General features: G+C 39.7%; 9 protein-coding genes and 1 pseudogene across 12 annotated transcripts; 5 read left to right on the top strand and 5 right to left on the bottom strand.

The window, feature by feature from the left end:
• Window positions 1-1,083, bottom strand: LOC106655549 (peptidyl-prolyl cis-trans isomerase-like 3). Its single transcript, XM_014375979.2, has 4 exons — window positions 952-1,083; window positions 794-868; window positions 285-565; window positions 1-200 (listed from the first exon to the last, which is right to left on the bottom strand). The coding sequence occupies exons 1-4, from the start codon at window positions 952-954 to the stop codon at window positions 74-76; spliced, it is 486 nt and encodes a 161-aa protein (XP_014231465.1). The 5' UTR covers window positions 955-1,083; the 3' UTR covers window positions 1-73.
• Window positions 1,084-1,554: 471 nt separating this feature from the next.
• On the top strand, window positions 1,555-3,426 carry LOC106655529 (protein ABHD11). Of its 2 annotated transcripts, none has more exons than XM_023459002.1 (4): window positions 1,555-1,809; window positions 1,883-2,042; window positions 2,115-2,480; window positions 2,567-3,426. In XM_023459002.1, the coding sequence occupies exons 1-4, from the start codon at window positions 1,715-1,717 to the stop codon at window positions 2,879-2,881; spliced, it is 936 nt and encodes a 311-aa protein (XP_023314770.1). In that variant the 5' UTR covers window positions 1,555-1,714; the 3' UTR covers window positions 2,882-3,426. The 2 variants fall into 2 exon arrangements, with proteins under 2 accessions (XP_023314770.1, XP_023314771.1); XM_023459003.1 differs by having other exon boundaries at window positions 1,886-2,042.
• On the bottom strand, window positions 3,197-5,463 carry LOC106655530 (protein unc-119 homolog). Of its 2 annotated transcripts, none has more exons than XM_014375953.1 (5): window positions 5,193-5,463; window positions 4,233-4,519; window positions 4,042-4,161; window positions 3,660-3,968; window positions 3,197-3,592 (listed from the first exon to the last, which is right to left on the bottom strand). In XM_014375953.1, the coding sequence occupies exons 2-5, from the start codon at window positions 4,387-4,389 to the stop codon at window positions 3,468-3,470; spliced, it is 711 nt and encodes a 236-aa protein (XP_014231439.1). In that variant the 5' UTR covers window positions 4,390-4,519; window positions 5,193-5,463; the 3' UTR covers window positions 3,197-3,467. The 2 variants fall into 2 exon arrangements, with proteins under 2 accessions (XP_014231439.1, XP_023314772.1); XM_023459004.1 differs by lacking the exon at window positions 5,193-5,463 and adding an exon at window positions 4,604-4,732.
• Window positions 5,464-5,931: 468 nt separating this feature from the next.
• Window positions 5,932-6,830, top strand: LOC106655550 (39S ribosomal protein L18, mitochondrial). Its single transcript, XM_014375980.2, has 3 exons — window positions 5,932-6,268; window positions 6,351-6,464; window positions 6,543-6,830. The coding sequence occupies exons 1-3, from the start codon at window positions 6,045-6,047 to the stop codon at window positions 6,775-6,777; spliced, it is 573 nt and encodes a 190-aa protein (XP_014231466.1). The 5' UTR covers window positions 5,932-6,044; the 3' UTR covers window positions 6,778-6,830.
• A 27-nt stretch (window positions 6,831-6,857) lies between these two features.
• Window positions 6,858-8,177, bottom strand: LOC106655610 (transmembrane emp24 domain-containing protein 2-like). Its single transcript, XM_014376101.2, has 3 exons — window positions 7,712-8,177; window positions 7,238-7,575; window positions 6,858-7,164 (listed from the first exon to the last, which is right to left on the bottom strand). The coding sequence occupies exons 1-3, from the start codon at window positions 7,839-7,841 to the stop codon at window positions 7,015-7,017; spliced, it is 618 nt and encodes a 205-aa protein (XP_014231587.1). The 5' UTR covers window positions 7,842-8,177; the 3' UTR covers window positions 6,858-7,014.
• Window positions 8,178-8,587: 410 nt separating this feature from the next.
• On the bottom strand, window positions 8,588-10,126 carry LOC106655609 (transmembrane emp24 domain-containing protein 2-like). Its single transcript, XM_023458998.1, has 3 exons — window positions 9,509-10,126; window positions 9,077-9,423; window positions 8,588-8,995 (listed from the first exon to the last, which is right to left on the bottom strand). The coding sequence occupies exons 1-3, from the start codon at window positions 9,645-9,647 to the stop codon at window positions 8,846-8,848; spliced, it is 636 nt and encodes a 211-aa protein (XP_023314766.1). The 5' UTR covers window positions 9,648-10,126; the 3' UTR covers window positions 8,588-8,845.
• A 1,202-nt stretch (window positions 10,127-11,328) lies between these two features.
• LOC106655511 (surfeit locus protein 4 homolog) lies at window positions 11,329-14,149 on the top strand. Its single transcript, XM_014375932.2, has 3 exons — window positions 11,329-11,796; window positions 13,078-13,752; window positions 13,834-14,149. Exons 1-3 carry the CDS (start codon window positions 11,749-11,751, stop codon window positions 13,918-13,920), a joined length of 810 nt encoding a protein of 269 aa, XP_014231418.1. The 5' UTR covers window positions 11,329-11,748; the 3' UTR covers window positions 13,921-14,149.
• Window positions 14,150-14,587: 438 nt separating this feature from the next.
• Window positions 14,588-17,736, top strand: LOC106655505 (histone-lysine N-methyltransferase SMYD3). Of its 2 annotated transcripts, none has more exons than XM_023458997.1 (6): window positions 14,588-15,467; window positions 16,117-16,358; window positions 16,432-16,736; window positions 16,803-17,076; window positions 17,158-17,320; window positions 17,394-17,736. In XM_023458997.1, exons 1-6 carry the CDS (start codon window positions 15,328-15,330, stop codon window positions 17,608-17,610), a joined length of 1,341 nt encoding a protein of 446 aa, XP_023314765.1. In that variant the 5' UTR covers window positions 14,588-15,327; the 3' UTR covers window positions 17,611-17,736. The 2 variants fall into 2 exon arrangements, with proteins under 2 accessions (XP_023314765.1, XP_014231412.1); XM_014375926.2 differs by lacking the exon at window positions 14,588-15,467 and adding an exon at window positions 15,582-16,011.
• Window positions 17,737-18,152: 416 nt separating this feature from the next.
• Window positions 18,153-21,380, top strand: LOC106655532 (rab-like protein 6). Its single transcript, XM_014375956.2, has 4 exons — window positions 18,153-18,609; window positions 18,683-19,898; window positions 19,974-20,553; window positions 20,626-21,380. Exons 1-4 carry the CDS (start codon window positions 18,483-18,485, stop codon window positions 20,797-20,799), a joined length of 2,097 nt encoding a protein of 698 aa, XP_014231442.1. The 5' UTR covers window positions 18,153-18,482; the 3' UTR covers window positions 20,800-21,380.
• Window positions 21,381-26,169: 4,789 nt separating this feature from the next.
• Window positions 26,170-27,881, bottom strand: LOC111693668 (annotated as a pseudogene).

Consider the following 27,881-nt stretch of genomic DNA (forward strand, 5'->3'; position numbering starts at 1 on the left):
TTACATAATATTCAGTTCTATTTACATAATATATTCAAACTCAGTTGTATCTACAGAAAATAATTAACTTATTTTATGCTGCTAAAGGATTAGCATGAATTGTTACGGAGTTGATTCTTGTGTCAGTGAGGGGCTTGAAATTTTTAGGATTAACCGGCAATTTTTCCAATTGCTCTAAAGTGTCCAAACCATCGATGACCCTGAAAATTGAATGACAATTAAAGTATGTTAAAAATTGAAATGTAAGGTTTGGTAAAAGTACAAATGTTGTAGCTTCTATTTACCTGCCAAACAACGTATATTTCAAATCCAAATGTGGTTGAGGAGCATAGCTGATGAAAAATTGACTTCCGTTTGTATTTGGACCATTGTTAGCCATCGACACCAAACCTCTTGCATTGTGCTTCAGTTCCTCTTTGAATTCATCTTCAAATTTTCTGTTCCAAATGGATGTACCTCCTTTACCAGTGTTCAGTGGATCACCCGTTTGTACAATGAATCCCTTAATATTTCTGTGAAATATGCAACCATTGTAGTAGTCCGTGGCACAAAGTGCAAGGAAATTCTGTAAAAATAAAATTAATAAATATACAAATTGAAATACATATACAAATATACAAATTCATTAAGAAATTAACAATGTTTGAATTAGATTAAAAAATAAATATCCAGAAATTTCTACATGAGGTTATGTGTCAAGCAATGACATTACGTACTGTAAGATTCAATATAACAAGTTCGTAGACAAATTTTTAACAATGATGTAACAGAAATAACTGCAAAGTTCACTCACCTCGCAAGTTTTTGGACACAATTCACAAAACAGCTCTATTTTGATGTCACCGATGTCTGTGTGCAACGTTACACTCTGATGAAAAAGTAAACATTACAATTAAAATAGGGCATTATGAGATTTTTTTAGTAGCTATTGATTATGAATCAAGTACGAACCATTTTGATGATTCTGTTCTGTCTCGTCGAAAAATATAAAAATATAAGGAATGTGTTTAAAAACTTGTACGAGCCGAGCCGGGTCCCAAACAATGTGATAAAAGCGTCTGCAACTGACAATTTGATTCTGACGCATTTGTGTACAAACAGGCAAGTCTTGTCTTAATTGACGCGTTACGTACCAGTCATTGATTCAGCTCCGCCCACAATTCATTTCCCAATATACAAATTTACACATGCAAATAGATAATTGAAATAACTCGAGTATCGATGAAATTAATTGCCATTGAAAGTTATCCAGGGAAAAATATTTAATTCACGATTCGGTTGTATTTCCGGTTTTAATGCTAGCCATTTACAATTCCGAAAACATAAATATAAAAAATAAAAGAGTTATTAAAAAATCTTTATCCGAAATAATTTTTTATTTCTTCAATCAAATAATTTTATTTCATCCTTAAAACTTGAAACGAAAAATCATCCTCATAACTGCAATCTGGGGCATAAATTTTTAGCGCTATGACAACTGCATAATCAAAAGTCGTCTGCTTCGGACACTATTCTTTTCAAGACGGCTCCTCTCGCTGCTGCTGCGTGGCGCGCGTAAGACATTTGGCATTGGCACAGATCCGTGGGTGATTGTCAAAATAGTAGCATGTTTTCTCGATGATACTCCAGCGACGTGATTTAAAATTTTCCGTAACGACTTCGTAGCTTCGCCATCTCCCAGACGATCAGGTGCGAGGCCAGTGACAAACAGAAGATGATTTTAAGAAAATGTTCCTCGACCCTGTCGTTGTTGCCGTGCAGGTTAAATGCAGTTCTTGTCGAACGAAGAGCAGCCAGCACCACTTCGTCGTAAGTATTTTAGATTTTTTTTATTTTTAAATTTTGATCATCGGTTACAACTGAAAGTGATTATTTATGACAGCAGTCAAAAACCTGTCAAGTTGGCATATGCATCGTACGAGTCAACGAATCATGAAGCGTTAGATACAAAAGCTCCAATTTTGATAATGCATGGTCTCTTTGGTTCCAAAAGCAATTGGAACAGCTTGTCAAAAACCATTCATCAGAAGACGAAACGAAAGGTACATATGATTACCTGTATTATTGTCTCTTATTATAGAAACTTGATATAAAAATATTAATTTATTGTTTAGGTAATCACCATCGATGCCAGAAATCATGGAGATTCACCACATGCTGCACAGCATACATATCATCATATGTCAGAAGATATAGCATTACTAGCAAAAGATTTAGAAATTAAGAAACTTATTCTTATGGGCCATAGTATGGGAGGTGGAGCTGTCATGTATACAGCATTGAGTTACCCTGAGTTGGTTGAAAAACTTATTGTTGTTGATTTTTGTCCTACTAAAATGAGCCCTAGTCTATTGGGAATGAACCAATTGTTCGATGCTATGAGGTCCATATCTTTAGAAGGTGCACCGTCATTAACTAAAGCAAGGAAATTAGCAGATGAGCAACTTTCTGTAAACGTCAAATCAAACGCAGTTCGACAGGTACTTAATTTTAATAAAATCATTATTCATTTAACAAAACCAATTATTGCAATTGTTGGTAATTTATCAATTTTTTTAATTTTCAGTTTTTATTGACTAATTTGGTCGAATCTGAGCCTGGGAAATACAAATGGCGGATAAATCTTCCTGTTTTAGAAGAGAGTTTTCCTACTCGCATTGCGAAATTCACACACGAAAAAGATAGAAAGTTCAATGGTCCAGTGTTATTCATCGGTGGAACTGAAAGTGATTATCTAAAAGAAAGTGATCATCCATTTATTCAAAAGATATTTCCAATGGCTAAGTTTCATTATATAACTGGTGCAGGACACTGGGTACATGCAGACAAACCAAAAGAATTTCTAGATTGTTCAACTAATTTTATTAATGAAGAACATTAATAAAAACAAATTGGCAGGTGAATAGTCCTAATCCTAATTGTGTTCATTAGTAATTATTCTTCAATTCTATAAATACTTTCATTTTATGAACACAGAGTCAAATATGTTATAAATAAAATATTTCTACAATAACAGTTTACATAAAATCTTTGCAATTCAAATTCGATGAATGACTTCAACTCGCATCGATTTTTGTTCAGTTCAAATTTTAAATGCATCTTTTATTTTTGCAAACGATAGAACAATAAGTTACATAGTCCAAATAAGGCATGAAAGCTATTGCTCATGTTCAAAGTGAAAATCGTACATGAAATATTGTGTAGATTTGATAGCAGCTGCTATCGTTTACTTGTGATGTACCAAAACTTTGTAAAATATAAATACAAAGTTAAAATTGTAAATTATTTATACAAAGAAGAAAAGGAAAAATTATTTTATATCACCCGTGATATAAATTGAGTATATATGTGATGAATATACAATTATATATATAGTATGTACAAAGTAATAAATTGATTTAATGATATTACATTCTTTAGAGCCAACGTTCCAAGTTGTTTCATTTAGAAAAATCCATGACGAGAGTTCATTCCTTTTGCTCCAGGCCGCCGTTGTACGCGTAGTCCGCTTTGTTGTGCATCACGAGCTCGTCGTTGACGAAGTAGAACGAGTCCGATTTGGTCTCGAACGGATTGGCAATCATTTCGGCAGCTGGAAAAATTTGAGCGATAAAAAATTCAGCATAAACTTCACTACTTTTATCGTATATATACGCTACCTAATTCCGCCGGCAGCTCGGGAAATTCGTAAATGTGCTCGCAGGAATTTCGACTGTTGGGTATGCAGAATCCGAACTCGAAGTCGAACGTCTTGAGCAGCTGACTCTTGAAGTAGTGCTTCTCGATCATGCGGAATCTCCTGATGGGCTTCGAGCCCGTCATGAACTCCACCGTGGCTCCGACGTTTTTCAGCTTCAAGAATTGTGGCGTGAACTGATAACGCACGTATCGTCCGGCGTTGGAGTCCTTGGTCTCGTCGGCCGTCGGGGGCGCGACGCGTTCGCCGCCGCTCTTCTCGCCGTCCGCGTCTTGTGAAAACGAAAAAATGATCAGTTCTCCGAATGATCATCGTAAAGATAAAAAATAAAAAAAAAAACTTACCGGATTTCAGTACGGGTGGCTTTGCGATTTCGAACAGAGTCAGGCCCGTGTCGATGTCGCGAATGTGAAATTTCGTGAAGTCGATGCCGTAGGTATTGGCCTCGGGCGTGCACAAGTAGGCTGTCGAAAAATGAACACGTTTTATTAGTGCAAAGAAGCGAAAACAAGGAGGATATATAAAGGAAACTCACAATCGGTAATGGATGTAAAGCCCAGAACCATTTCGGGGGTGATGCCCGTCGACTCCTGCGAGACACCTTGGGGTTCGTCGACGGCTTTGCTGGTGGTGGTCGTGTCCGCCGCGCCATTGTCGCGGGTATCAGCGGTCTGCTTGTCGAGTAAACTCATGATGTTGTCGACGACGACGAGTAAGAACTCCCACGAACGCGACGAAGAACGAATTAATCATAAAAAAAAGAAAAGAAAAGGAAAAATAAAAATCGACGAGTCCGAAGGAACGATTGGACGTTGAGGCGCTCTGTAATTATAAATGTCAAGCAAGAGGCATCGTTTTAAAATATCGATCAAAAGAGTTCGAGGTAATATTTTCTATAAAAAGGACCTTCGAAGAGTTTCAAACGGAAAACAGTTTCGAACGCAACACTTCGGCTCGGTCGACGGGTACGTTGACCCTTCCAAATTCTAATGCACACAACACAAGCGCAGTATATATATATAGATAGTATTATAGCGAGAGAATAGCCGCGCGCAATTGTTTACTCGGCGACGATCCACGACGAAGTAAATAATAATATGCACGTATATACACACACGCTCCGAGTCGCTAGCGCATCGAATCGCGATAGCAACAACATTTACCGTTAACGCGTAAACACAAAAACGTTATAAACGCGCGCACTGCAGTCCGTGTGAGTACAATAGCGTATATATCGGCTATAGGAGGAATAAAAAAAGAAGGGCGAAGCACTGGCGCGTGTTATACATAGACGTACGTCAGTGTGTATATAGATAATTATACAGGTACACTGACAGACAGACACGGATGGAATGTGTGTGTGTGTGTAAAGAAGCGTAAACACACACCTGTGCGTGCCTTATAATACACGCGACGTCGCGACGTGAAATCTACGTCTATACACGGAGCTATACATGAACAATTAAAGAAAATCAATCGCGGCGCTCGTACTTACGTTATATACTATAAACTTTGCAGTCACCAAAAAATGTCCAGGCTATATATACAGAGAAAAAAAAAACCCCTAATACGATTGGGGTGCAGTGTGGTTAAAGCGATTCCTCGAGTGGAGCGCGCGTGAGGTGCAGCGAACTGTCACTGGCCTGCGTGTGTATACACACACTATAAAGCGTTTCGAGGTAAACAATCGCCTCTGTTGTGTATAATGTGCAGGGCGCCGCGCGACTCTCCAGTGGCAGTGCACTATAATGTACACACACGCACGACTGACGACGACTGTACGGACTACGGATTTGTGCGAATATGTATTGCCATTGCCCTGAAGTCGGTCGTCGTTTGTGTACTGAACCCATGTATGAGTTGTAATCTATGTCGTCAGCTGGGATCGTTATCGCGTGTAAATTTCGCTCGGGTATGGCGTTATATACTTTCGAATTTCGACTCGGATATTGACTAATGAGAATTCATTGCTATTCTACAAATGATTGAAACGAGAAAATTGCGCGAAATAACATTTTTTACGTTATTCGTTACATCGTCGCGGCCCTTATTATGTCAATTCTGCACACGTTTGCGCGCGAGAGAGTTCATTGACTCGACTCCTATCCTGCAGCTAGGCCGCGACGCTCGACCTTTTAAATTTGCCGCCGAGTCAGTGCTCGTTCGATACGCGCTCGACTTCGGAGTCCTCGCGGCTGCTCACGCATAGACTATACTGCTGTTATAGCCCGGTGGCTGCTTTGTAAACACAGCAGCAGTCGATGTGCGGTGCGATAATTTTTCCATGCGCCTTTCGAGTACGGTCGTCACTTTTTTGTTTTCGTTCTATTTTAAATAATTTGAAACAATGATGATGAACGGTTTGAGGCTGACTGGCTCGTCGATCGCGGCCAAGAGTCTTGGGGGCAACATCGTCGTCGTCGCGTCGAGGCAAGTGCGAAGCAACGCGGCCGTGCTGGAGAGGTGCACAGAGATCAGAAATAGGAATCCGAGAAATTTGGAGTTAATGACGATCGCCCGCAAGCCACAGGGTTATCATCTCGATAAGAAGGGACACGAGTTCTGGAACAAGTACGTCTTTAACGTTTCAAATAGTTTAACGAGTGTTTTGTATACGAGGCGAACTGATGGTTATGACGTTTTTGATTCGCAGATTATTCGTCAGGGTTTCTGCTAGGCACTTCGACGCCGAGATTGTTCACTATAAACATGGTCCGACCATAACGGTGTCGACGAGAGATTGGGCCTTGAAAAAGCAGCTTTACAAGTAACGATTTACAAAATTTTAATAACATTTAAATCTACAAGTTAAAGATTGTAATTTTCATTATTATGTTTTCTTCAGAACAAATGACATTTCTGCCTATTCGAATGTTGGGAGAATGTTGGCGCAGAAATGCCTGGAAGCTGGAATCACATCGGTTTACTGCGACATCGATGAAAACTCGAGCCAAAAGTTTGCAGCTTTCATTGATGAAATGAGGAAAGGTGGTGTAGCGTTGGAAGAACCACCACAATACACACACGCGTATCCATGGGACGCCAAGAGGATGGTGAAACCATGGACTCTCGAGAATTAGTTGTAACTGTTTTTTTTAGAGTTTTTGTTAATTAGTGTAATAATGTTACGTGGAAAACTATAAATCAAATATATTATACATAAGCTATAAGAATGACAATACTCTTTATTGAAAAGATCCATTTACTTATAGTTACAATTAGAACAACATATACATCTCTGACTCTGTTTCTTTCTCAGAAAGTCTTAGAAGATAAAACTTATCAATTCACTTCAATTGTCTTTGTTAAATCACATCTTACACAACACGTCTCACTTCAAAGAAACGCTTCAAATAGTACACTTGACCTAACGTCATGCACAGCAAAGCTGTAGCTTCAAAGATCGACCACGCAACAACTCTGAAGTTGGTGCTTTCGTTGATAGCCCTATGATTTCTATCTCTGACCTGAAATACAATAAAATCATCAGTGCTTCGTATCTGTCGAGCAATTACAATTACCAAGTGCAAATCAACTTACAGCCATGTACTCTTGTTCGCTCTTGACACTCTGTAAGCCCTCGCTGAGCTCCTTGATCATGTCCTCGAGTTTGGCATTGGAAGTATCGCCTTCGACGGCTTGTTTTTTGGCTTGTTGGCTGGGACTCTCACCGATGAACATGTTGAACATGACCACCTTGGGCGTCATAGTGCCCCTGAAGTTGCTGAAGCAGTAAGTGTAAACACCGCCGGTATGGGCGGCGAACGTGAACTTGCCGCTGCTCTCCTGCTCGCCGTCGTACATGATCTTGTTGTCCGGGGCCACTATCCTCACGTCGATGTCGAGAAAGCCACCCTCGGCTATTTCGAACGTCAGGCCTGCGTAACAAAGTCGGAGCGCGATTGAAAAACATGAGCGTTTGACGTGACGAATCTAACCTCGTGTTAGCACAAAGGTCGAGAGGCATTTAATCGTATCGAATTAAAGAATTAGGCAAAAAACAAACAAACAAACCCATTTTGGTGCCGTACTCGACGTTGTCGAAGAAACACTCCTCGGAATGTGCATCGACGGTTATGAAGTAGGACTGTCCAGTTCGCCAGGCGAAACACGCCAGCAGAAACATCGAAATCAGCCAGTTCATGTTTATATTTTGGACGCACCGCACTATACTCTCTAAACTCGCGTAATATATAAAAAGAATCGATATCACGGACTCCGGCAACAATTAAACTTTGACATCAGTTGAAACGACGACGTTACTTTGTTTATCCGCATCCATATGCAAATTCGGTACACACAACCGCAACTGTACGCGGGCCACCACCGAGCTGTCGTCGTCGCAGTTACGTCCGAAAATAAATTTTTTCGTCTCCAGCGGCACACACTTGATTCCGAATGATAAGAGCGAGACACTACACGACTATATACTTGCAGTTTCGGTATGTATTAGCGGTCAGAATACGAAGATTGTATGGAGAGTCACGGTGGTGTCAGGCTCTCTCGCTTCGCAGCCGCCGCGGCGTATTAATATTGTATATCTGTATACATTTGTGTTTGATAATCGCCGATATAGTAGCGAGTACGCTCTATGAGGGTGCGCCACGTATTACGGAGCAGATTCTGCAGCACACCGGCTCCGAGTTTAGCCGCGCGAATTCAAAAAGCAGATTTTTTCTCTCTCTCTCTCTCGGTTTCGTTCGTTTCACACGTGTATTAATATTATTGTAACCGCTTGCAACGCGATAAGATACAGCAGAGCCACGTATATTATGCATCGTGACAATTTATTGACTTCTGCTGGTGTTTTACGAACTACAAAAAAAAAATAAAATATGGCAAACATAATTAATTGTTTAATAGAAGTTATTCAACTTTAGAAAATAGCACTGATTTATTTATCAAAAGAGAATGCATTAAATTCTACAAATATATTACAACTGCAAAAACTTTACCAGCATTCTGTTGCGGTGAAAAGTTGTGACGCTTGACAGCTTGCGTAGCCAATCATCAATGTACATAACAATTTCTCGTTAAAAAATTATATAATTTTTTGTCTTAACAGAACTCACAATCTCTTACGCTTATAACGTCCTTCTTTTCTGTCTCAATATTATTCGTTAAGTTTGTACAGTAACACAATTGGGCTCAGACGAAAGCCTTGACTTCGAAGAATCTCTTCAAGTAGAAGATTTGTGCTGCGCTTAAGACTACCATCACAGCGAATTCAAACACAGACCACCAGACAACGCTGGAATTCGTATGCTCACTGATTTCCCTGTGGACTCTGTCTCTTATCTAAAAGAAAAAAAAACACAATGATTAAATCATTACTGTTCTTCCATAAAAAAAGTAATGCTTCTATAGGGTAGGCCTTACCTCCATGTACTCCTGATTCTGCTTGACCGAGCGTATGGTCGAGCCGAGCTCGGTGATCATGTCGGTGAGCTTGTCGTTGGACACGTCGTCGTCGGTCTTGCCGTCCTTGCCGGCGTGATGGCCCTCCTTGCCGGGCTCCTGGACCTCGATGTTGAAGACGATGAGCTTGGGCGAGGCCGAGCCCGCCGTGTTGTCGAAGCAGTACTGTATGGGGCCGGCGGCGCGCGACTTGAAGGTGAAGTAGGCGCCGATGCGGTGCTCCTCGTTGGCGATCAGTCGGCCGTCGGCGTCGTTGATGCGCACCCTGATGTCCTGGAAGCCGCCGTCGGCGATCTCGAACGACAGCACTGCGGGGACATATGGAAAAAAACACAGACACGCGCGTGAGACTCGCGGATATAAAATCGCGCTCATACAGTTTTCAACACTTACCCAGCGAGGTGTCGGCCTCGACCTTCTCGAAGAAGCACTCCTCGGTGTAGGAGTCGACGGTGATGAAGTACGCGCTGGCCGCGTCGAGGCAGACCAGCGTAGCCAGCAGAAGGCTTATCGCGGCTCGTTGGCACTTCATGGCGCTTCAATGTTTACTCTGCTACTATACTATATGTACTGAACGCAGGACGTCTGACGTCCCTACGACAATAATAACAACGATAATTAAGTACACACGTCCGTCTCGCACTCGCACAGTTCCGCGCTGCACACAACTGCACACCTCGCGCGAATTTTCTCTTATTTCACGTTGTTTATTCCTCGATTCGTAACAGCCAGCTGGTGCGTGCGTGCGGAGTCGATAAAAATCTCTCTCACATATTGTTTTTAACCTGCTGCTGCTGCTGCCGTATGGTTGTAATACTGAGGCGCTGTACAGTATATACGCTATATACTTTCGCGGACGCGGAGCGGTGGAAATCAGCATTCAGCATATAGGAGTATATAGTACATAGTAGTAGTCTGGAGGCGATCACAGCGCAGCACTCAGCAGTGTTCGATGACAACGTTGCGCGCGTTTCGCGACCGAGACAGTAAAATTACACGCCAGCCACGTGTATAATAAAGTTTCGCGCGGCTTGCCAAATATCTATACGCGACTCGTGGCGTTCACGAGTAAATAGGCCTATATAGGCAATCGTCGGTACGCCGGTGTATCGCCGGTTTATGTGAAAAACGCGGACAAGGAAGGAGAACGAGATATACGCGACATCTGCGCGACGATTCGCTCGATTTGTATATGTGCGCGCGCGCTGCAAAATCGGGAGCTAAAAATACTTACGACTTGCGGCTCATTATTATATATTATTATAAAACTCGGGCCGCGCATAGTACAGCAGCGCGCGCGCGGACTTCCATATACTAGTTTCCGTTATAATAGGCCGTTTTTTGTAGGTCAAAAAGTAAGATTGCCAACGCGTTCGCTCGTGTGCTCCGATTACGTATTCGCTCGCTCGCGGCCTCGCCAACAAGTTCATGATCCAATTATAATTATTATTCCCGTATATGGAACGTATCTCACTTTGGCCATTGTAATGTAACCGAAAAAAAAGAAAGATAGAAAGAAAGAGGAATCGTAGCGCTCGTTGTCGTTTCCGCGACGATTAGATTGATAAAAATTGCGCGCGCGTGTAACGGTAATTGTTACGCGATCGCGGCCGTATCGTTCGATATCGAAATTCATCGATTAAATACACGTTTGATATGCGTGTATCGGTAGGAAAATATCGATCGCGACCAGTCAAAAATTAACGCGAACTCCGATACGTAACGATGCGTATGACATTATCGTAACTCGGAGCTCGATAATAATTAGATCGAAAAAACTTCGATTTGTACACGATGTCTCGAAAAATACTTTGTGCGTCATTGAATGTTTTTCTTCGAGTTATGCATTCCATCTAACTATATGAAAGATACGTTTCCAGCGGTCGAACTTGCAAAAGCTCCGAGTGATCCATCGCATCGAACTCCTGTAACCGATCATCGATACATTTTTCGAATGCACGATTTTAACTCGAAAAATATGGTACCGTGTACGTAAACGTTCGACTCCCTAAATTTGTCTGTCATTGTCTCGGCGAAATATAACACACGTTCACGGCCTACAACTACACATATAAAGTGTGAGTAAAGTAAAGGCTGTCTCCGTCGCTGCTTATATATTCGCCCGCGGCCGCCTGGCTCAGCCTCTGCCCGCCCGACTGGCCTGCCTGTACATTTTACATTATAATATACGTGTTGACTGCGGGGCCGCCGCCGCCGTGCGCAGCAGAGCCACGAGCGACTCTCGCACGCGAACAACACACCGCCGCCGCAGCGCGCACACACGCATATATATCCATTCGCATCGCGGGCCGAAAGACCAGCAGAACTCGAATACATATTTTTTTTCTCTCTCTGTCTGTCTGTCTCTCTCACTCGCTCGGGTGGTGTATGTGTTTGTGTACTCTGTGTGTGTGTGCGTGAAAGGAGAGGCAGCAGCAGCAGCAACAGCAACAGCAGTAGACTAGCAGGTAGTGCGCGTGTAACAGTTTTTCGTTGTAATCGGTCGAGAGTATTGTTGTATATATCGCGCATCGGTGCGGGGCTGCTGCAGAGCACGACGACAGAGCGCGACGCGTGTGCCGCAGTGTGAATTATTATCACGATAGTAGAATAATACATAGAGCGAGCGAAAGATGAACCAGCAGGAGGTCATATCCAAGGCTGAGGACGTAGCCGACAAGGTACGTTTCTTGCATTAAAAAAAACCCAAAAAAAAACGAGATCGGAACGGCTCCGATATCTATCGCGAAGTTTGGAGCTCTCTCTCTGCACTTTTTTCTCTCGCGTAATGCTGCACGCATAATACGGATAGATATCTCTGCACATCCGTGGCGTCTGCCGCGGCGGCATACGTGCCTGCGCTCGGGGCAGCGATATATAGGCACACTTGTGTCTACGTCATCATTCAGGGGCTTCTTCTCTCTCTCTCGTCGTCTTGTTATGTGTCAATTGGCAATGCAAACGTGTTGTGCCTTGCTGCACACGATGCGACATAACCAACCCGGAGCAGCAGCAGCATTGGAGCTTTTCCTCATAACGACTCGTATTATTGTACAGCTTCTGCTGCTGCTGCCGCTGCTACAGCTGGAAAAACGCTTTCTCGTACACATCGTACACGTCTCGCTCAATTATTACATTGCTGAATCTCGCGTGCCACTTAATTCGCGGAATGCCGAGAGCTTGCATTATTACAGTGTACCCGCACCGACTTAACCATATGCCGCTGTTTTTTCGCGAGCGTTTAGCGGAGAGTCGGTCGGTGTCTCTCTATCTGCGTGTGTGTATGGCACGACGCACTACTACAACAAGTGTACGATCGCTCGTACTCCTTCCTTTTTTTTTTTTTTTTATTTCGGAGCACGTATACGTTTCTCGCGTGTAACTCGTATATAACTCGTGCATATTGTATCGATATGCATGAATAAATGTCCACGTATAGTCATGCGATATGTGTGCTTTACACACACACACACACACGCTCCGTGTCGAAATTCTTATACATGCCGAGAGAGAAAGAGATACAGACAAACGCTGAAATGTATAACAATGCCGGCCGTGTAATTCGCGCGAGCTAAACATTTTTTAGTTGTTTTGATGACAGAGAGAGAGAGAGAGAAAAGAAAATACGTGGCAGAGATTTGCTATACATTATGTTAATACCACTGTACATACTGGACACTTCCGAAGGCTCTTCTTTATTCTCTCTTTTGACGTTACCAAAATATACTTTCACGCGATGGCGAGAGAGAGAGAGAGAGAGACGAGGATCGAGAGACCTCCTTTTCAAGTCTCTCTCTTGACTCCTTCGCGTCTGGCCATAGGGAGTTTATCGCCGATACATACGTCTTTGTGCTTTCGATCATAATGATATTCGCGATCTTAAATAGGTCACTCGAGAAGTGACGAAATTTTAATTCATACGTCTTTTTTTTTTTCATGCGCTGCCGCCGCCTCTTCTATAGGTCATCCGTCACGGCAAACATGTGCTGCCGACGCTGGCCCGGGTCTGCCTCATCGCCACCTTCCTCGAGGACGGACTGCGCATGTGGTTCCAATGGAAGGAGCAGAGCGAGTACATGGACATGTCCTGGGGCTGCGGCAAATTCCTGGCCACCCTCTTCGTGCTCGTCAATCTGTTCGGACAGCTCGGCGGCTGCGTGGCCGTCATCGGCCGGATGAAGGTCAATTACGCGTGCGGCGTGCTGTTTTTCATTGTGATCCTGCAGACGGTGGCCTACAGCATCCTGTGGGACATGCAGTTCTTGTTCAGGAATTTGGCGCTCATCGGTGCACTGCTCCTCGTACTGGCCGAGTCCAAGGCCGAGGGCAGATCTCTCTTCGCCGGCGTACCTTCCCTGGGTGAAAACAAGCCCAAAAATATCCTCCAACTTACCGGCAGGATACTGCTCGCTTTCATGTTCATCACGCTCATTCGATTCGAGTGGTCCTTGTTCCAAGTTATACAGGACGTCTTGGGTGGTATCCTCATGATTTGCGTGACAATAGGATACAAAACTAAGCTCAGCGCTTTGCTGCTCGTGCTCATCCTGTCGGGCCTTAACTTTTACCACAACGCTTGGTGGACCGTTCCAGACTACAAACCACTCAGAGATTTCCTTAAATACGATTTCTTCCAGGTAAGCTCGAATAATTTTATTCTTGGAGCTTTTTAAAGAAAATTACTCACCTAATTATTAACTAAATGTTATCTTTTACAGACCCTCTCTGTTATTGGTGGATTATTGATGATTGTTTCTCTAGGACCAGGAGGTGTATCTATGGACGAACACAAGAAAAGGTGGTAGAATGATATTGTAGACTAAGTGTGTGTGAGACTTAGAAATCTCGCGAGAATTCTCGACTTGGTATTGATATCCGAGACCCGTCTCTGGGGTATCCGAAACGACTGACGAGAAATCTCTAGGCTATAAAAATTACTAACTGATTTCAGATGAACTAAGTTTTACATGCTCCAAAAGTTTAAAATCATGTAAATATTTTATGATAATTAAATACAATTTTTTTTAAGAACGACCATGTTTTCAATGAAATAGATTTTATTTGAACGATGTCCTAAAAAATTGAAACTTGCGATTTGAACTTGTATTTGATTATGTATATAATATATTCAATTTTAATATTTTTATATGATCAATTTTACATACTGTTGAAACTTGTGTGATACCAGAGTCTTTTTTTTTATACCTAAACTTCTAGAATAATATTATAAAATACTTTTATTTACGTAAAAATGATCGCGTTGCTGTGCTAAAAAAATGATGACTAGTATAAAACGAAACCGTATGTAAATATCAAATGAAACATGAAATAAAAAAGCCAACTTAAGATTTTGCCTCGTATCGGATCAACTCTAGATGACAGTTTTTTTCTATGATTTATATCTTCCTGTTAAATCTGTTTCACACATACTTAATTAAACGTTGATTGACTCTGCCAAACTCTCGCTGTACTATTCGACTCTCGAGAGCACTCCAGTCAATCCAGCAAATTGTAATAGAATTTAATGTGTGGGTCGGAGAATATGTGTGCAAATGAAAAAAAAGTTAGATTATACGTCTGCTGTAACAGGTGAATGTTGTTTTTTGGAAGGCCTTGTTACGTTTATTTTATTTTATTTTTTTTTTTATTTACTCTGCAAATTATGCAAGGCACTTTGTAAATGAGTAACGCAGTTGTTAAAATTGTAAATGCAAAAATGAAGATTAACGAGAGAGAGAGAGAAAAAGAAAAAGAAAAAAGCGAAAATATCTACAGAGGACTAAACTGAAGCTTTAGCTTATAATTGTACATTGTACATACATTAAAAAAAAAAAAGAAAAAAAAAAGAAAAAAAACACATTTGTGGAGCAAACATTTTAATAAAATATTTTTTAATTATTCGCTTTAGTTTTTCATTACATATGCACCGAACACTTTTCTCATACTTATATATAACCACTTCGACATGCGGATCAAGTACTCGCGTGCCTACGTGCGTCACTAAAAATAATCATCACCTAGTGGCAATTATATGTATTCGCCTAAAATAGTTTACGAGCGCGCGCGACGCCGGGTTCAGCCGCGCGCAGCAATGATTTGCTGCGATCCGATCGCGTGTTCTCTGCGTGTCGGACACCCTCCGATCGGGGTTTTCTATTATTATAAATAAAAAAAAATTGTCAAGTGTGTGAAACTTCAAAAAAAAAAACATCATGCGATTCTGGGGCCGCAATTACCGATCGCAGAAGGCGATCGTTCAGAAGGGCACGACCGTATTGACGAGCAGTCCGTTCGCCTACGTGCTGTCGTCGTACCATCGCTACACCCACTGCGATCACTGCTTCAACAAAGAGTAAGTCGCATGATAATGGTGTTCGCAACGACCGTGTATAATCAATTTTCCTTTTTTTTCTTTTCAAAAAATTCTCACCGGCAGCGCCGCGCGATTCACGATTATACACTTTACGCAGTTCGAGACGTTCGAGTTTTGACAGCTGCCGTGATTTACTTCCGTACCATATATATAATATATCGTGGCCGGGATTCATTCGTCAGTTTCGGAGCGCGGCTAAAGTATCGTCGTGCGCGCGCCGCGAGCAGAAGACTTACCAATGCATGTGCGCCTGTTTTGTTTTCGAAGTTCGTCGTCTGTCTGTTATAATGTAATAAGACAAAGTCGCGCATCAATTCCATAAAGAGTACAGAAACTAATTAGCTCGTCGTGGGTGATGTATTAACAAAGAAACAAAATTGTCTCTTTCATGAAGTAAAAGTTTAACCGATAATAAAAGAATCATGCAAGTCAAACGAGGCGATTGTCTGATAAGCTCGAAACCGTTCGCCTACGTTTTGAGCTCGAAACACAAAGACAATCTCTGCGACAATTGCCTCAAGAGGTGATTATAATTATACTCGTTAATGCGCGAAAATTCATCGTTAAAATCCAAACGACTCGATTTTCTTTAATTGTCTATTTTATTGTCGTTCATTTCTTCTTTCAGCAAGAAACTGTTGAAGTGCTCGGGATGCCAGTACGTCTCGTACTGCGATCGGCTCTGCCAAAAGGAGTCGTGGAAGATACACAAGGCCGAGTGTCCGAATCTGAAGCGAGTACTGCCGAAAATCGTGCCGGACGCCGCGCGGCTGCTCGCGCGAATCGTCATAAAGCTGCAGCAGGGCGGCGCCGACGAGAAGGACTCGTACGGCAACAACATGTACAGGAGATTCAAGGATTTGATGTCCCGTGCGTTTTATTATTTTTTAGCGTTTTAAATAATTTCGATGAGTTAGAACTAATTCATGCTTGTTATGAACAGATTATTCCGATGTCAAGAAAGATCCGAAAAGGGTGGATCATTTTCTGACTCTCTGTCAAGTTTTGGAAGATTATTTGGAGGGAGTGGAGCTTCCCAATCCAGCTGAGTTGATGGGTATTTATGGAAGAATCTGCGTAAATTCCTACAACATACTCGACACGGATATGAATAGTATAGGTGTTGGAATATACCTTGGCCCTTCTGTAATAGATCACAGCTGCAAACCCAATGCTGTGGCTGTTTTTGAAGGTACCAAACTCATGATCAGAGCTATCGAAGATATTCCTCAATTAGATTGGTCTCTGGTCTGTATTTTATACTTATCAAATTTTGAAAGAAAATAATACTTATCATAAACATGAATGTTTCAGATACATATTTCATACATTGATATTTTAAATACCACAAGAACGAGAAGGGAAGAGCTTGAAAAAACCTATTACTTTACTTGTGACTGTGAAAAGTGCAAAGAGCCAGAACCATATGCCACAGCAGCCATGTGTGCTTCGTGCAAAAGTGCATGCGATGCTACCAAAGAACATTGTGAAAAATGTCAGAAACTATTTCCATTGAATTTTAAAAAGGAGTTCAATGAAATTAGTGAATTCACTGTCAGCACCCTTGAAAGTATGAGAAATACAGCCTGTATCCTTTAAAAACTGAGAAACTGAACAAATCATATTTTAGGATATATTGATGTATAATTTCTTAACAATCAACCTTTAGATCTTGATTTAAGTAAAAAATGTCTGGAGAAACAAGAAAATGTTATGCATCCATTAAATATTCAACACATCAGAACTGTTGAATCAGCATTTGATGCCAGTGTTAATTTGGGATACTGGGACGATGCTGAGAATTATGGAAATGAATTGATCCCAGGCTACTTGTAATTATAGAAATTTATTATTGTTTATTACATTGACGAAACTAATAATCGAAATAAACAATATCTATTATAGGCACTATTATGGTGAAACCCATCCCATCACTGGAACGTTGTTTTTGTTATTGGGTAAAATTCAATTGCATTTATGTAAAGATGAATCTGCACTGGAAACCTTGAAAAAAGCAGATGAAATTTTAAAAATAACCCATGGAGAAAAACACATTGTCGTAAGGGAGAATTTAAAACCTTTGCTGTTTCAAGCTATTTCAGAAGTCAGCAAAGGAAAATAACAATTATGCCTTACCATTATACATATTGTACAGAAAATAAAAAATTATTTTTATTTAAAATTCTTAATGAGATATTATTAATGTAATTTATAGGTTTTTTTGTATGAAGTCTAACATGCATTAGTTCAAACGGGCATGATATTTCAACATGCATTGCACAAGTATTTCAATAGCTAAGATGTTGTAATTAATAATGCATAACAATATCCCAGTTACTTATTCATAAAAATTCATTTTACAAATGATCCTTATTAAACGATTTTGCAAACTAGTTTCTTGATTTTAACTAAAAATTTTAAAATCTATTTGCCGGCTAATTTTGAAAAAATGAAACTTTTCGAATATTCGCGTCTTACGCAATCGCCAATAAACGCCTGCAAATAATTTCAATCCTAGCGCCGATAAAGGAAAGTTCACTGTATACACACACTACTTGCTGTATGCATGCGCGAGAGGTTATCCCCCAGTCTGACAAGCGTATAATATTAAAAGGCCATGCCAGCTGGTGCGGGGCAGTGGCATCTGTCAGCTAAGGCCAAATTTTATCAAAATAATGACTGTTGTGATGGTGTTATTGATGAGTTTCGATACCTATCAATAGTTTGTGTACCTGCGCTAATAGCTAAGTTGATTTGACTACGAGATCGAGGAAAAAAAGAATCGCCTGTTAGCGTCAATAATGTTGACAAGTGCAATATTGTTATCCTCGAGAAAACTGTTTGTGTTCATTTGAAATTTTCTAGTTTAATCTGGTTATTATTTAACGTCCTGATAATCTGTTGTAAAGTACGATTATTATTACATTCGTTTCGTACTTTGAGAAGTCGTAGTAGTTCGAATTAATCGATTGAAGTTACGGACAAGATTCAATCATGTTTTCGGCGTTCAAGAGATTGGCTGGAAAATCCGAGGGGGTGTCCTCATCGTCCCCTAGACCAGCTCATCAATCCATGCCTACGAATTTGCAGAGGAAATTTGCAAAAGGCGTCCAGTATAATAGTAAGAACGGCTTTATTTTTATTGCTTGACATATTTTGCAAATAATGAAATCAATCCTTTTTCTTATTTCCAGTGAAAATAATAATTAAAGGGGATAGAAATGTTGGAAAAACATGTTTGTTCCATAGATTGCAAGGGCAAAAGTTTGTCGAAGAATATGTACCCACAGATGAAATTCAAGTTGCCAGTATACAGTGGAACTACAAGGCGACAGATGATGTTGTTAAAGTTGAAGTTTGGGATGTCGTCGATAGAGGCACAAGAAGAAAGAAAATGGATGGTTTGAAAATGGACAATATTGCATCGGCTGAGAGTGTTATTGAGGAGCCTGCACTGGATGCAGAGTTTTTAGATGTCTATAAGGGAACCAATGGTGTAATAATTATGATGGATATAACTAAACACTGGACTTTTGATTATGTTCAACGAGAACTGCCAAAGGTGCCCAGCCACATACCTGTTATTGTTTTAGGTAATCACTGTGATATGTCACATCACAGAACAGTTACAAGTGATCACGTTACTTACTTCATTGAATCATTGGGAGAGAGGACTGCACAGATTCGCTACGCAGAATCTTCCATGAGAAATGGATTTGGTTTGAAACTTTTGCACAAATTTTTCAATCTTCCATTCCTTCAATTACAAAAAGAGACTCTTTTACAGCAATTAGAAACCAACAAAGAGGAAACAAATTTAACTGTACAGGAGTTGGATCTTTTCCAAGATAGCGAAGATGCAGATTATAATAAATTTTTAGACAATTTGGTCAACAAACGAAGAGCAGCAGCCGATTCGGTTTCTGCCACATTAATTCCCAATGTGCAGTCTTCTCTCAGCCCTCACGGCAACATCAATCACGCAAACGTACCCGTCGCAAAAGTACTGGGACCGATCGGAGGTGGCACTCCGATTCCAGTCAAGACTGCGGATATCAAGCTATTGGTGAAAAAAGACGCGTCCACGCTGTCTCAAGCGAACGGTGGAAGCAGGAGCGAACCATCCGCGCTCTCGAGCAGTGCCAGCGTTCCCGAGCACATGAATTCCAAATCGACCGTCAACAGCGTCAGTCCATCCAAAGTATCGTCCATTCGAAAGCAGATGAGCCTCGACAAGGACAAGACGACGACGACGGCGTCGGGCGAGGAAACGAAGACGGTTTTCGGCGTGCCGATCGCCAGCGTGGAAGACTTCGTGCCCGACGACGGATACATCGACAAATCGTTTTTAGAAGATAATAGTCATTCGAATTCACAGGCGAGCCAGAAGAAACAGCTCGACTCCGATAGGTTTGTCGACCGGTTACTTTGAAAATAATCCTCGAAATAATATCCCTTACTGATTTTGTATTTGTAAATTTGCAGCGACACGGAAACGGGAAATCCTCTGGTGGCCGGTATCGAGGACGATCTGTCCTCGGCCGACGAGATGCCGTCCCCAGTCCCGGTACTGACGACCCTATCCGAGAATCCGCTCAGCAAGCAGAGGCACAAACGAAGCGGCGGTGGCGGCGACATGGCCAACTCAGTGGCGGCCTTCACCATCGACTCGTCGCCGCCACCGTCGTCGATCGTCAAGCGCCGCGGCTCCAGCTCGTCGATCGAGCAAGAGCTCCGGCTGTCGAGCAAGCTGCAGCTTCAGCAGGACGCCGCGAACTCCGACGACGCCACCGCGACGTTCGACAGCTGGCTGGGCCAGCGCGGCGACTCCTGCAAGTGGCGACAGAGCCCCGAGGGCGGCGAGGACGTCAGCAGCAGCGTCAGCGTCAGCGCCAAGAAGGACAGGCTGCATCATCATCATCACGAGCTGAGCGACAAGAGCCTCGACGCCAGCGTGACCAGCTCGAACGTACATCTGGATCTGCTGGACAACGGCAGCGCGAGGCAGCCCAGCTCGAACAGTAGCAGTCCGGTGATGAAGGAGAAGAAGAAGCACAGGGACAAGGTGAGAGTTCGGATGATGCATTTCATCTTCGAGCGTGTTTCTCATGGCGCTTTGATTTTTTGTTTTTTTTAGACTGAGGACAAGGAGAAGAAGAAGAAGAAAAAGTCAAAGGACAAGGACAAATCCGACAAATCCGAGAGGAAGAAGAAGAAGTCGTCGAAACGAGAGGAGAGACAGCGCGACGAGCTGGAGGAGTTCTTGAACGGGCCGAGTTCGGGCCTCGACGCGGCTTACGAAGCGATTTAATGATTGAATTGTACTTCATTATACACATTGCAATTGCGTTATCGTTACTTAACGAGGAATCACTCGAAGCGTTAAAACTCTTGATTGTACTTTTTTACAGCGACCGCAAAAATTTTGTCCGATCTCTTTCAGCGTGTAACATCGAATTTGACACAATAATTGCATTAATGATATATACGACATCGTTACAGACGAATTTCCGACCGATGTGATTTTAGTTACTTCATTTAGAATTACGCGATAGCTATAATAAACATATATTTTTATACTCGTATAACTTTTTCGAAAGAATTTCCATGAAATAGAACCGATTATAGTTTTTTCTTCATTCGCGCGCGAAATTACTTGTGGGCAACGTCTATATGTATAAATATTCCAAATGAACGAGAGACATGTCGCAATGCGCCCGTTGCCGATTAATCAAATGTAATCTATTATTAAATGGCATTTGTTAAACTTCATTTAAGATATAAATAAAAGCTATATTGACTGTTTGAAAAGTATCTACATATATTATAAATATATATCATTTGTTCATCATGGTATTGAGAGAAAAAGTAATAAAATTTATTCAGTGCGAATTGGTTTTGATGTTATTTCAAATTTCAATACATTCACTTGTACAATTGATTTTCTTTTTGCGCGGGTAGCTGCGCGTCATTTTCAGGTTGTCATCGAATCGTGTGAGTGAAGTCCACGAGGGATGAACCACTGGCCATTGGAACATCGTAAATGAGGCCCTGAGACTTGAATGATCGTCATTACACAGAATAAAAAATAATTAGAAATGTAGCGCAGACGTACGTTTTAAATATTTTTACAAAAATAATCCACGCTGATTCTACATGGAATTTATGCACTTTCCACATGGATTCCATGCACTTTTCGCGTAGAATTCACACGAGATCTGCGTGGATGATCCACGTAGAAATCCTCGCAATTTCTTTCAATTGGGTTAATTAACGTTCGAATTTTTTACGACCTTAGTGTACTGTTTTTTTGTGTTTTATCAAATTACTCCGAACCCCAAATTTCTTCTCACACTTGTCGCATCCGTAATCTTTGCGACCCTCATGAACCGTGTTTTGATGTTTCAACAAATCTGATTTTCGTCCAAATTTCCAGTCGCACTTGTCGCATGCGTAATCTTTGCGACCTTCGTGGACTATCCTCTGGTGTAAGAACAAACTCGGTTTTTGTGAAAATTTCTGCTCGCACTTATCGCATGCGAAATCTTTGCGACCTTCGTGTATTGTCTTTTGATGCTGAATCATAATCCATTTTTCTCCAAATTTTTTCCCGCACTTGTCGCATACATAATCTTTGCGGCCCTCGTGTATTGTCTTTTGATGTCTGATCAATACCCATTTTTCTCCAAATTTCCAGTCGCACTTGTCGCATGCGAAATCTTTGCGACCATCGTGAACTGTTTTTTGGTGCTTAAGCAGAGTCGTTTTTTGTCCAAATTTCTGCTCGCATTTGTTGCATGCAAAATCTTTACGACCTTCGTGGACTGTTTTTTGGTGCTGAATCATAATCCATTTTTCTCCAAATTTCTTTTCGCACTTGTCACATGCAAAATCTTTCTGACCTTTGTGGACTGTCCTTTGGTGAAAGAGAAAATGCGATTTTATTCCAAATTTCATCTCGCACTTGTCGCATGAGAAATCTTTGCGATCATCGTGAACTGTCTTTTGGTGTCTGAGCAAATTTCCTTTTCGTCCAAATGTCTTCTCGCATTTGTCACATATGTAATTTTTGCGACCTTCGTGGACTGTCATTTGGTGTAAGAGCAAACTCGGTTTTTGTGTAAATTTCTGCTCGCATTTGTCGCATTCAAAATCTTTGTGACCTTCATGGACTGTTCTTTGATGCAAAAGCAACTGATGTTTAAGTCCGAATTTTTTTTCGCACTTGTCACATGAAAAATCTTTTTGATCTAGGTGGAATGTTTTTTGGTGTCTAATCAAATTCGCTTTTAGTCCGAATTTCTTCTCACAATTGTCACATGAGTAATCTTTACAACCATTATGGACTATTCTTTGATGTATTTTCAAATTGTTTTGATTATTAAATACCCTCTCACACTTGTCACATGGGAAATCTCTCTGACCTCCGTACACTATCCTTTGATGGAAGAGCAAATGCGATTTTTTTTCAGATTTATTTTCGGACTTGTCGCAGGCGAAATATTTGCATCGCTCATGAACTGTCTTTATGTGTAGGAGCAAATTCTGTTTATTTCCAAATCTTTTCGCGCACTTTTCACATAGGTAATCTTTAAAGACTTCGTGGAATATTTTGTTGTGCTTGAGTAAAGTTGTTTTATTTTCAAATTTTCTCTCGCACTTATTGCACATGAAATTTTCACGATCTTTGTGTACCAATTTTCGGTGAGTAAATAAACTAGATTTTTTTACCAATTTTTTCTCGCACCTGTCATATGCGAGATCTTTGCGACTTTTGTGCACTGATATTTTGTGTCTACTCAAATGACTTCGGAACTCGAATTGTTTTTCGCACTCGTAGCATGTATACTTTTTTTGCTCATTATGAATTGTATTTTTGTGAGTTATCATGCTCGATTCTAGTGTAAAGGCCTCCTGGCAAATATTACAAAAGTATTTTTTGTTGTTGGAAACAACAATGTCTTGTTCACTTGAATTAGTTTCCGAGTCAATTTTTTCGAATTTCTTTTCACTGTTGTCCATGTTAGAATTTGAACGAGTAAGATTTATCTGTTGATACTAAGGCTTGTTTCATCGAAAAATATAACATTCAAACTAATTTGTTCTTACCGTAAACACGATAAGTGTGTTGAGGGACGATGTCAAAATCGTTTATAATGATTTTGTTTACAAGGTACCCATTTATCTATTTATACATTTTCCTTAGAATATTTGAACCAGTTCCAACTTGCAGTGGCGGATTCGACTAATTGCCGCTTCCAAGTAAACTTTTACACGAATATCGTCGTCAAGATGTATTTAAATACGTTACCTTTTGCCACTTGCAGATTTACAGTTAATGGTACTCGCCATCTATTGGTTGAGTCTCAATCGTATATAAAGTGATCTAAAACTAATCTTATTTGTTGAAACAATAATAATGTTATTTTCAGGTAATTGATGAATTCAAACTGTAGAATTATAGTTATTTATACAACAAGTGTCCAAAATGCGTTTTTGCGCTCAATGTAATGATGAGAACTCTAATCGACTTTACTCGCGTTTTTATTCAAGGCAAAATTATAAGTTATGTTGTCTGTCTAATTTTCTGGTTTTACGCAAAAAATTACACGTTTGTCTTGAAAAAATTCGAAATCAAAATCTGTCAAGTTATACAAATATTACAATTGTACAAATAATGTATGCAATACGTATATCATTTTTTGATGTGAAACATCTATATTCGCGTTTGGTGTCCGGGGTAAACCCGTAAAAACCGAGCGTCCGTCCGTCCGTCCGTCCGAGCGAGCACAACTTTGGTAGTAGAACTGCCTATACAGCGTCGGTTTGCGCTACGCGCTGTGATTGGCTGCCGCGCCAGCTACAGATAGACCGGGAGATAATGACCCATCGAGCATAACGATTTTTTAACTCATACCTCTTGGAGTACTCAAAGTATGTCCAAAGACAAGACTAAATCTAAAATTTTAGCGTGATCCCATGTAGATAAAAATATCTTGGCGCATGCGCGTTTGCAATAAATAAAGGCCTTGGATATTTATTTTTTAACTTATGCCTCTTTCATAGATTGGTTGTAAAGTACTAGCCCAGCTTATTTTGAACCAGGCATAAGTGCACATCGTAGCCTTAAATCTACAGGTCTAGGCTCGATATGTAAAAAAAATAATTCGAGGATATTAATTTTTTAACTTATGCCTTTGAGCAGTATGAAATTTATTGACTAGAATAGTTGATAAAAAATATTGGCATAAGTGCAGGTAGTAGCTACCCAATTTAATGCGCTGAAAAGGTGAGAATTTCTCAAAAGTCGTTTTTGGGATAACCATTTCTAAACTTATGCCATTTCTCTGAGAGGTCGAAAACGATGAAATAAACTTATTTTGAAAGAGGCATAAGTGCTGTGTGTAGCTACCCAAAATAAGGTCTGAGAGTACCATGAGAAAATTATAATAATAATGATTATTCATCTCATGGTACTAATTATGGTATATACATAAGGATTGGACTTGTAGTTTTTTCTCAATCATCGGTAAGAACTGAAAAAAGTAGTTTCGAGAAAAACGCGTTCGTTTTCTTCTGTACATATCGAGCACGCTAGCAGCTGTCTTAGCGTCGAGTTCTTCATTTTCGAGTTATGAAAACTAATTATGTTCTTAGAATAATTATAATTTAATTTTTCTACTTGTAATGAAGAACTTGACGAAAAAGAGTTGTACGTTATAAAAGTCTTAGAATATTTTATAGAATATGTCTGAATTTTTTAAGATTTTTATGGATCATTTTTGGTATTTTTGATTTCTGACCATTTTCAAAAATACAAAAATTTCCCCGGAAAATTCTGAAATAATTCAGGGGTCTTTTTTGAACAATTATAAGGAGTTTTTCTAAGTAAAGTTTTTTTCCTAGATGCTTGGTTAGCAGATAAAAAAATTGACCAAGTTTATACATGGTTTTTTTTACGAGGCGCCATTTTGTTGTCCACCATGTTGAATTTTCGATATTGTAACAATTGGACTTTTATGTCTACACTCCATGGACGCAAAAAATATGTGTCAGACACACGGATCAAGTCTCTTTTGATTCAAAAATTTAGGTTGAATCAAAATTTTTTTCAAAAAAATCGCGTGTTTTGATGTTTAAATGTTTATAACTTTTGTTCCTTAACATTTTTTACAATTCTGACATCGGATTCGAAAAGTTCATAAAATTCCACATCAATAATGACTATTTTAACATTTTTCAGATATTTTTTTCACAGAGCTTATAGCATCGGAAAAAATGTGGGAAATTTCGTCTAACTGGCCCGAAACGGATTAATTTTTTTTGTGCTGGATTCTAGTTTGATTACTTGCTTCATTAGCATTTCATAAATAAAATAGGAACGATAATTTTTTACGAGGAAGCTCTTTGTCAATGAATAGGAAGCGGTTTTTTTCTTTTAAATCGAAATGAGACATTTTTCAAAAAAAATCTCAAATACAGAGCAAGCGTAGCTAGTAAGGTTAAATAGCTAGTGTTAATTAAGTTTTTATATTTTAATAGTTGAATATCTGCTTTTTTAGTAATTTTTATCACGAACAATAAGTATTTATAACTAGGTCTCTTATTTAATTAAAACTATTTCGTCTAATTTTGAAAAAAGGCATTGACATCATCAGAAGCAGAGGGTGGATGAGCTTCTCTACTTTGGCATCAATATTTCTGAAGTCTTCTGCAGTCCGTCTACTGATGTATCTATAAAATCTCCTTTGGCTATCATTTGGGTTACCAAATCTAACAATTCTTTCATATCTAAATAATTGGCTGCTAAAGTAAGTTCAAAAAGAGGGTCCAAATGAACCTGTAACATTATTCAAAAATATTATAAAAATTTTTCTGATTTGTTAAGTAGTACATATAATTTTTGTAAACAATTGAGATTTTAAGCTTATTTCGATAATTCAAGTTATTAAATTCAATCATGGTCCACGAGTAACTTTACGGGATAAACAGGTATATATATTGTATTGATGACAGTATTCAGCAAAGCAAACAAAGATATAATTTATGCTCGTGTGATTTTAAATTCGAATTTTGAGTTTAAATGTTCAACTAAATTCCAACAAAAAGAATATTCAAACTTAATATTGCTTAAATACCTCTAGAAATGTTTGATCCCATTCTGTCATTTGAGTTTTTTCATCCGTGCCATCTCCTTTTGGCATGGGATCATTTTTATGATGAGTAGCGAATTCAATAACCTTTTCCAGAGTATCAGACTTAATATTTTTTAGAGTAAGAACTTCATCCAATTCTTCTTCGCCTAAACTTTCAACCATTGTTTTTACCATATATGAGCGCTTAGCGATTGGTAACTCCACGTCAAAAACGACTCCGTCAGAACTTTGCAAATGCATGATTGGCACCTGTAATAAAATTGAAAAAGATATTGGTCAAATGGTTTACATTTATTTCATTGATTGTAGCAATAGAGTTAGTAATATTATTCTATTTTTACTACGTATACACTTTGTAAACTGAACAACTATAAAAGTTCTTGTAAAAAAATCAAAATAAATGATAGATATTTAAATTTTATTTCGAAATAGAACTAATAGTTATTAAGTGGTAGTATTTGATAATAAATGATATCTAGTTAGACTCATTTCTATACTATACGTATACAATAAGTATGAATAAATATACAATAAAAAAAAGTTAACTCGATCAAGTTTTCAGAAATTTAAAAATACGCCTTCGATGCATCGGACACCGTCTACCCAAATACATAGATCATTCACAGCATATTCATTTCGAAAGTACGATCGATCCAATACTTCAGTGAAAGCAGATGTTCAACGGATAAAGCCACGAGGTCGGTACCCTGATTTCGACAGTGAAAAGAAAAAAACACGTGCTCATCACGCGATCAGCTGTCAACATTTGACGGTAATTATTTTTTATAAAATTTTTTTTACATATGAAATTCTGATAAATTAAGAGATAAGCCTATTTCAAAAATAATGAATTCCTGCGTAAAATTCAAGTACAGGTTCTTTTTCAATAACTTCTTCAAAAGTCTCTTTGCTTACTATTGAATGTAACAATCGGAACAGAAACGATGTGGTAAAGTTATTGGCAATAGTATACTGCTGCTCTAGGCCATGAAAAACAAAATATTCTAAAAGGACTTGTAATTAGTGGCCGAGTCAGTAAAGCACGTGCTCTGGGGCTTGTTTTTTCCGTGGGTTAGACCTTTATTCTATTTTATTTTGAAATAATATTCTACACGCGTTACAACATATACACGCACGTGTTGGGAATTTAAACTAATTGACAAATAATTTAACCTAATTGTCTACGACGTCTGAATTAAAAACTTACCTTGCTAGAGTTTTCTTGATTTGAAGCCAT

Source organism: Trichogramma pretiosum, unplaced genomic scaffold (genome assembly GCF_000599845.2).
Source record: "Trichogramma pretiosum strain Unisexual culture from Peru unplaced genomic scaffold, Tpre_2.0 scaffold73, whole genome shotgun sequence".
Taxonomy (NCBI): Eukaryota; Metazoa; Arthropoda; class Insecta; order Hymenoptera; family Trichogrammatidae; genus Trichogramma; species Trichogramma pretiosum.

Excerpts from the sequence above, each read along its gene's own strand:
- LOC106655549 (XM_014375979.2), bottom strand. Across the intron at positions 566-793 it reads TGTGTCCAAAAACTTGCGAG|AATTTCCTTGCACTTTGTGC; the intron begins GTGAGTGAACTT and ends TTATTTTTACAG. Across the intron at positions 201-284 it reads AAATATACGTTGTTTGGCAG|GGTCATCGATGGTTTGGACA; the intron begins GTAAATAGAAGC and ends TTCAATTTTCAG.
- LOC106655529 (XM_023459002.1), top strand. The coding sequence starts at position 1,715 with ATGATTTTAAGAAAATGTTCCTCGACCCTGTCGTTGTTGCCGTGCAGG. Across the intron at positions 1,810-1,882 it reads GCAGCCAGCACCACTTCGTC|CAGTCAAAAACCTGTCAAGT; the intron begins GTAAGTATTTTA and ends TATTTATGACAG. Across the intron at positions 2,481-2,566 it reads AATCAAACGCAGTTCGACAG|TTTTTATTGACTAATTTGGT; the intron begins GTACTTAATTTT and ends TTTAATTTTCAG.
- LOC106655530 (XM_014375953.1), bottom strand. The coding sequence starts at position 4,389 with ATGAGTTTACTCGACAAGCAGACCGCTGATACCCGCGACAATGGCGCG. Across the intron at positions 3,969-4,041 it reads GCCACCCGTACTGAAATCCG|ACGCGGACGGCGAGAAGAGC; the intron begins GTAAGTTTTTTT and ends CGTTTTCACAAG. Across the intron at positions 3,593-3,659 it reads CGAGCTGCCGGCGGAATTAG|CTGCCGAAATGATTGCCAAT; the intron begins GTAGCGTATATA and ends AAATTTTTCCAG.
- LOC106655550 (XM_014375980.2), top strand. The coding sequence starts at position 6,045 with ATGATGATGAACGGTTTGAGGCTGACTGGCTCGTCGATCGCGGCCAAG. Across the intron at positions 6,269-6,350 it reads GGACACGAGTTCTGGAACAA|ATTATTCGTCAGGGTTTCTG; the intron begins GTACGTCTTTAA and ends TTTGATTCGCAG. Across the intron at positions 6,465-6,542 it reads TTGAAAAAGCAGCTTTACAA|AACAAATGACATTTCTGCCT; the intron begins GTAACGATTTAC and ends TGTTTTCTTCAG.
- LOC106655610 (XM_014376101.2), bottom strand. The coding sequence starts at position 7,841 with ATGAACTGGCTGATTTCGATGTTTCTGCTGGCGTGTTTCGCCTGGCGA. Across the intron at positions 7,576-7,711 it reads CGAGTACGGCACCAAAATGG|GCCTGACGTTCGAAATAGCC; the intron begins GTTTGTTTGTTT and ends TTTGTTACGCAG. Across the intron at positions 7,165-7,237 it reads GCGAACAAGAGTACATGGCT|GTCAGAGATAGAAATCATAG; the intron begins GTAAGTTGATTT and ends ATTGTATTTCAG.
- LOC106655609 (XM_023458998.1), bottom strand. The coding sequence starts at position 9,647 with ATGAAGTGCCAACGAGCCGCGATAAGCCTTCTGCTGGCTACGCTGGTC. Across the intron at positions 9,424-9,508 it reads CGAGGCCGACACCTCGCTGG|TGCTGTCGTTCGAGATCGCC; the intron begins GTAAGTGTTGAA and ends ATGTCCCCGCAG. Across the intron at positions 8,996-9,076 it reads AGAATCAGGAGTACATGGAG|ATAAGAGACAGAGTCCACAG; the intron begins GTAAGGCCTACC and ends TTTTTCTTTTAG.
- LOC106655511 (XM_014375932.2), top strand. The coding sequence starts at position 11,749 with ATGAACCAGCAGGAGGTCATATCCAAGGCTGAGGACGTAGCCGACAAG. Across the intron at positions 11,797-13,077 it reads CTGAGGACGTAGCCGACAAG|GTCATCCGTCACGGCAAACA; the intron begins GTACGTTTCTTG and ends CCTCTTCTATAG. Across the intron at positions 13,753-13,833 it reads TTAAATACGATTTCTTCCAG|ACCCTCTCTGTTATTGGTGG; the intron begins GTAAGCTCGAAT and ends TATCTTTTACAG.
- LOC106655505 (XM_023458997.1), top strand. The coding sequence starts at position 15,328 with ATGCGATTCTGGGGCCGCAATTACCGATCGCAGAAGGCGATCGTTCAG. Across the intron at positions 17,077-17,157 it reads AAGTATGAGAAATACAGCCT|ATCTTGATTTAAGTAAAAAA; the intron begins GTATCCTTTAAA and ends ATCAACCTTTAG. Across the intron at positions 17,321-17,393 it reads GAATTGATCCCAGGCTACTT|GCACTATTATGGTGAAACCC; the intron begins GTAATTATAGAA and ends TATCTATTATAG.
- LOC106655532 (XM_014375956.2), top strand. The coding sequence starts at position 18,483 with ATGTTTTCGGCGTTCAAGAGATTGGCTGGAAAATCCGAGGGGGTGTCC. Across the intron at positions 19,899-19,973 it reads AAACAGCTCGACTCCGATAG|CGACACGGAAACGGGAAATC; the intron begins GTTTGTCGACCG and ends GTAAATTTGCAG. Across the intron at positions 20,554-20,625 it reads AGAAGAAGCACAGGGACAAG|ACTGAGGACAAGGAGAAGAA; the intron begins GTGAGAGTTCGG and ends TGTTTTTTTTAG.